Source organism: Lineus longissimus, chromosome 7, assembly GCF_910592395.1.
Source record: "Lineus longissimus chromosome 7, tnLinLong1.2, whole genome shotgun sequence".
In the NCBI taxonomy this organism is placed as follows: Eukaryota; Metazoa; Nemertea; class Pilidiophora; order Heteronemertea; family Lineidae; genus Lineus; species Lineus longissimus.
Window position 1 is genome coordinate 16,858,894 of NC_088314.1, and position 7,170 is coordinate 16,866,063.

Sequence of the window (7,170 nt, forward strand, 5' to 3'; positions counted from 1 at the left end):
TTTGTTGGAAATAGCTGGAATTTCCAGCTCTTGGCTGGAATAAGCTGACACTTTGAATTTAGAGAGTTTCATCGAAAAGTTATAGCTGGCAAAAGCTGACAAAAACTGGAACTTTATCCATGGGGTGGAAATTCTTGGCATTTTCTGGAACTTTACTTTTCGTAAAAGTTCCAGCGCTGGAAATCTCTGTCACTTTACTATGAGATTGTCAGAGCTGGAATTAGCTGGAAATTTAAAATTCGATGTTTCTGACAATTGTTGGAAAAAGCTGGCATTTGCTGGCATTATGCAAATTGCTATTATGTTATGCAATTCTATCATGTGGTCTTATCACCTGACCTATCCCATGATGCATTACACCTCAGACAGGAACTGGTAGGTTTGAATTTTCAAGTCAAACAAAGAAATCATGTGGGAGCTCTTCTTATTTCTTGATTTTTACCCCGAATTCGATATCAAGATATCCAAAGTTTACACAAATTGAATTGGAACACATAAGGATTCAAATGAATGCAAAAAGGGTAATCTGGACAGGCCTTGAGGTTGTTTTTTTAGCATATGATGAAGCCTGAATCAGTGTATGTGCTGTAAGCCTGTATTATTGTATGCATGATCGTAGACCCGGACGGTATCATAACTGTAAGATTTTGCATGGGAGATGTCCACAGCTCATGACTCATGTAAGTGATGGCGTCAATCAACAGTCAGCTTGCTCCATCATTCTTTTCAAGGTCGTGCAGTGATGTTATTTGGACATCCATTTTGGACGTCAGTCCCCGTCTGTAACCCTGCCCTCCAGACATCAAAGTGACAGAGTGTGCTATGTGTGGTTAACATCATGTTGATGTCACGGTATCCAGTTAAAACGGCACCTCTTTTTTATTTGGCTCACCTTGTGAGCCTATGCGATGATGTGGCGTCCATCGTCGGTGGCGGCCGTATTGTTAGCGCGGCACGTTTCGTAAAGTCTGGACTTAAAATTGGTATAGGCCTACATATGTTCCATGGGCCCTGGGGCAATTCACACCAATCTGGTCAATCCATGATCCTCAAACTTACGAGCCTAATATTACAATGTGAATACTTTGCACTATCTATATTATTAAACGAGAGGCAAAATTTTCCTGTCAGTGATTGTCAATGACGTCATCGTATCAACTGATCACAATTAGCTATGATGTAAATGACGTGCTGTCTCCAGGATGGGCATTGAGCCCTGACGACGCCAGTCGGCATTGACGAGCACTCCAACCCAGGTCATGTGGCAACTTAAACCATCTGCAATGGGGAAGTGTCCGCGTGTCTGCAAGGAGCCTCAGTGAAGCAATAATCTTACGTTTTATATGATAGGGCCTCTTATGCTCGTGTAAGTCCATGGTCAACACACACCAAGAATGATATTTACATTATAACAGTGTGACAAGATTGTGTCAGAAAACTAAGGGATTAGGTCAGTGGCATATGCTCAAAACTTGATAATGCCACAGCAATCATGTTTGCAAGTGACATAAATCACTTGTTTGCATAGATAATTTCAGGTGCCCGCAACAAGAACTGGTCATCCTAGCAACCTCTGTTGGAAGCAAAATCAACCTGCAACCTTTAATCATATTTCTGTGTGACAGAAATTGCTTGTTTGCAGTTATAATTGCAGATGCCATCAAAATTGAATTAGAATTGGAAATCGCACGGCCTGGGATCAAGCAAAATCAACATGCAATCATGTTTGCATGTGAAAAATTCTGTGGTGATAATCGCAGGTGCGTGTGACAAGATTGCAATCAGCAAAGTCAAAACTAAGCGATTATTGGTTTTACTCCACGATAAGAGATCTTCTTGTTGCATATCACAACGATTCTAATCATAGTCACTGTTGAGTGACAAAAAACGCCTGTTTATTAGTGTGCAGTGCTCTGATCGATTCAAACGTAGAGCAGGTCACATACTCAATATTAAATTTCCAGCTAATGTCAACTAATGCCAGCTATTTCCAATAAATGACAGCCCTGACATTCCTCGTTGCATGCTGAATTTGTAATTTCCAGCTAATGTCAACTAATGCCAGCTATTTCCAATAAATGACAGCCCTGACATTGGTAATCAGCTGGAAGGCCTGGGTCAAGATTTTTCCACCTAATTCCAGCTCTGGAAATTTAAAGGTTCCAGCTAATGCCAGGTTATGCCAGCTTTTTCCAGAGCTGGCATTTTCTGGCACTGCCATTTACCAAAATACCGCCAAACTCCAGCCCTGACATTTTCTGGAATTTCCAGCTAATTCCAGCCTCCTGGCAAGGAAAAATAGTTTGGAATTAGGTGGAAATTGCCGGCTTTTGCCGACAATTTCCAGTCGAATTTCGCAGGGGTGGTCAGATAAAAGCTGGTGAAAGGCGTTTTAGGTAAGTCAAAATGCATGAGCTTGGACATGAACAGTGGTATAAATCATTATTGTTTCACTAGTGCTAACTACAGTGACAGATGATTATTATAAATTGTGGTTTTTGGAAGAAGAAAAAATCGATAATGGAGTAGACATATATGCATGTTGCATGCATACATTGTACATGTAGGCCTACATGGCATGCACACTTGGCCTCAAGATCAGATGCACAACTCCTCATCAAGAAACTTTGTGAACTACTAGGTCTAAGGCTAATAATGTGTGTTTTTCATCATGTTCATGTCAACTGTCAAGTTCTTCCTGCTAAAGAGTAGAGTTTTATTTTACACCTAAAAGTTCTAACGTCAGAACTCCTAATATCGTCACAAGAACGTCGTGCATATTATCGCCACTTCATTGGAAATAACGTCATGAAAGTCACGTCACAAAAGTGGCGGTATTACGCACAAGTGGCGATATTAGGAGTTCTGACGTTAGAATAGTGCAAAATCATGTCTAGAGTAGGCCTCCGTTATTAGTGTGGATGCAGTTATAAATGATAGCCAAATAGGTGATACACATTATGCACCCTACTACTACATGTCCCACCTGTATATATATTTACATATGATACTGTTATTTTTCAGCATGAATACCATCAAGGTGAAAATCCTCAACAATGAGTCTACACGTCCCAAATCCCACATATCCTCTTGCCTGATTGCAGGCAAAGACGATTTTTACGATCTTGTGTACACCAAAATGGTACACAACGCTGATATGATTGTCAAAAATGCGTCGTTACTTCTGGTGGATACGGACATTGACAACACTAAGCATGCAATATTTGTCAAGGCAAAAAGTAAGGTTAGTACATACAGTATTCATCAATACTTTTATTCTGACTCCACAAAGACCATTTTTCGGCAGGCAATCCAAAACCATACCACCTATAATTAATCACCTCTAACACTTTATCGCTTAGTTTCACAACAAAACAAAGAAAATATATATATCATAAGTTAGCAGATTTTATGGAGATAGCATTACAAGTAACAACATCCGCAATACTGTTTTCCCAGATGCAGACGAAATTCAAACACTAATTAACATCAAATTTCCCCAAACCCTATGGACCTTTTGCACCAGATACCTAATAGGAGTTCAATGTTAGGTAAAAAAGAACAATATTATACCAGCTGTTCAACAACGTACTGGCGTTATAACAAGAAAACTAAAGGCTTAAGTTCCCCATTAGAAATCTTGCTTGGATCACACTACCAAACGAGTATGCGAAATAGCTCAAGACTCAGAAACCTTCAACAGCGCATTGTCCGGCAGCTTATGACATCATCACCCCTGTTGCCAATCCCTTCTTTAAAGATCCATGTACAAGAGTTCATTTCATTACATTTCAGATCTACCCAACCGAAGACTTCGCTGTGAAAGAAGATCTCATGATGCAATTTTTCCATGCACCAACTATGCCACTGGACCAATTGCAACAATCTCCAATCAAACAAAGAGCATCCCTCCTTGTCAAAATAAAACAGGTAAAGACAAATGCAAATAATTTCAATGTCCACAGATCAAGAAATATTCATACAAAAACCCAGACATTTCCAAATACCATGTATTTCGTCAACCAGCATTGACTTCCACAATTCTATAATTACAATGATCCATCACCTCACTACCACAATCCATACTCAATGTGTGTCCTTCACCTCCCTCAAGTTCAGTATTAGCAATAACCTATAATCTCACATAAACTATTTATGATATTAGATATCAGTGTCAATACACTCTATAATTCCATTTCTTCCCACAGATTTCTCCACTCAAAACAGCCCCTGATGCATCGTGGAAGCGCAAAGATATCATCATAGAGGAAGATGGGCAGGCTTCAACTTCAACAGCAACTCTGAAGCTGTGGAACAAGTCCACTGATCTCATAGGTGACGTCCACCTTAATAAGAAAATCAAGGTAGAAAATGTTGAAATAACCGAATTCAACATGCAAAAACACTTCCGTGACACCCCAGAAACAGCCATCACTGTAAGTACAATTTTCACCACCATTATTCTACTATTCCCCCCCAACTTCACCTTTTCTTTCATCTTCATTTATAGCAGACACCTGCAAAATTAGAAGAAAAATACCCATAACCCATATCAACTATTTGGTCAACAATAGTCTCTTTCTACGCCCACCATCTAATTCTTGTGACTCTACCACCACAACATATGGTGTTTTAGTGAACAACTCTTTGATTCCAAAACAGTTTCAGCACATAAATTAGGACATCAAAACATCTTCAACAGGCACAGAGTTCACCATACCAGTACCGGTATACTAATTATCTAACTATTATCCCAATGTAATAATACAAACTCCACTCTAATTCCAGTCTTCAGAAGACAAATGCAATGTCAACATCATTGCAGTCTCTGGAAAAGAACTCCTTATTATTCGAAATGGCCTCCATGAAGCAGAATCGTACATCTTCGCATCAGCAGATCCAATGCCAACTATCCCAAGCCTTCCAGCCGCAGCAAGAGCAGTTCTGTCAGGAAACACAGTCACAGAGATCATGCTCACCACTGTCAACTGGAAACCACTTGCCACAACATCTGCCATCCCCCCTAAACCATCAGTCGCCAAAACAAAAAAGTAAATTTATGGACACCCCATCTGTTGCATCAACAAACTTTGAAATCACCCATTAGTTCCGCTATTCATCATCATTATACAGGGTGACCCAAAAGAAAGCCAGAGCCTACTAAAAACTGTGTAACTCTACTTAGAATTTATTCCGATTTGGTATACTTTAACAAAGATGCCAAATACCATGGCACATTTTTACTCCTATTTCACTTACATACATGTAAGCCAATCAGTACCAGATTACTCTACATAATTTGTGATTTTATTTTTACTGCAATTCTGTTCCTGTTTTCCCTGAAACTTTCAGTCTTCAAAACATCTAAAACAGAATTCACCTGTTCTCATCGTCTTAAATTACTGTATGCCATGTTTCTATTAACAATTTGTATGATATTTCACATACATACATGTAAGCAAATCAGTACCAGATGACTATACATAATATGTGATTTTATTTTACTGTGATTCTCTTTTTGTTCTCCCTGAAATTTCTAGTCTTCAAAAACAGAAGACACCTAGTACTGTTCTCAGGGGCTTAAATTACAGTATGCCATCAACAATTTGTATAATATTTCACTTACATACATGTAAGCAAATCAGTACCAGATGACTATACATAATTTGTGATTTTATTTTACTGTGATTTTTTTTCCCCTAAAACTTTTAGTCTTCTAAAACTTCAAAAAAAGAAGACACCTGGTACTGTTCTCAGGGGCTTCAATTACTCTATGCCATGTTTTTTATTCCATGTTTCGATTCACTTACATACATGTAACCTAATCAACACCACATGAGTATTCATAATACAAGTATCATTTTTTGATTTTATATTTACTGTGATTCTCTTTCAACATGTTCAATGTTCTTTAAGATAAATAAACATTATTTTCATAAATCGGCCTTGTTAATCATTTAGATTGACTGACAGCTCATGCAGGTGTTCAAAAAGGGATGAACATCTAATGCCAAGTGATTACTCTACAAAATCTATAGTGAACACCAGCACTCTGCTATGCTGAACCACAATGACGAGCCATCTCTTAATGCAGTTGCCTGTGCTTTGGAGAGACAGTATGCCGCTTGGTCACCATAAACGGTGAGCACAATGGCCCCTGGCCTTTTCATTTTCTCATTATTTTAGCTTGTTTTGACTTTAAATCATCAGCAATGCAATATTCTAAATGAATCAGAGTTATTTGAGCACATTCAAATTTTTCACTAAATTGACCCAAAATGTTATGTAAATGGAGACAAGACCACCATTGATTTTTAAAGCCTTTTAGCAGTTAAACTGTCAATGTTTGACCGCGAGGCATCAAATACTGCGTGGGGTTGTGAATCTGAAATTTTGAGATGGTCAGGGTACATTTCCTAAGACAGATCCCTGCCTGTTTTACTTTCCTCAGCTTCTTCTCTCATCCCGCTTCAGTTTATTGTATTTTCTAAACCTATTTGAATGTAGCATTCATCTGGCTCAATAAACTGCTTTGAATTTGAAGAAAAAAAATTATATTCCGGACAGTCGAGCAAGTACATGGTGAAGACTAAACTGGTAATTGACCACGGAAATTTTTTGATAATCGACAAATTAGACAGACATTGATATTTCCACTCTTTTCAGCCAACTGGCAGAAAAATCTCAAATCACGCCTCCTATTACCGAATTTGCAAAATTCCTAATTAATTTTTTCATCAAATAATTTCTTTATATCTGTAGACTTGCCACGGCAAATATTTTTTCAATACCTCTCCAAATATGTACTTGAGAGTTAAAAACATGCACTCGTCTAATTGATAGGCCTGGACCCTCCGACCTATGAATATTAATTAGTGGTCATGTCTCAATGAAGGTAGATTTCAGGGGGTTAACATTTTGAGAATTTTTTCAAACTAATGTAGATGACATCCCACAACTCTCCAACTAAGGAAAGTGATATCTGGACATTTTTGGAGAAATGAGAGACATTTCCAAGAGTGGTACAACTGTGCCAAAAGCGACGAAAGAGGACAAAATCGACAAAAAGTCATGATTTTGCAGCCAACAGCACCAAGTTCAAAGACCAGCTTTGGCCAGAATAAGCAAGCTATGGAGCTGAAAATTTAGGATGTGATTTTGGAATATCTT

At 38.4% G+C, this 7,170-nt stretch overlaps 1 protein-coding gene across 1 annotated transcript; it reads left to right on the forward strand.

Moving 5' to 3' along the window:
* Positions 1-2,380: 2,380 nt before the first annotated feature.
* Positions 2,381-5,165, forward strand: LOC135491230 (uncharacterized). Its single transcript, XM_064776960.1, has 5 exons — positions 2,381-2,396; positions 3,025-3,244; positions 3,796-3,930; positions 4,209-4,436; positions 4,789-5,165. Exons 2-5 carry the CDS (start codon positions 3,026-3,028, stop codon positions 5,053-5,055), a joined length of 849 nt encoding a protein of 282 aa, XP_064633030.1. The 5' UTR covers positions 2,381-2,396; position 3,025; the 3' UTR covers positions 5,056-5,165.
* Positions 5,166-7,170: the final 2,005 nt, after the last annotated feature.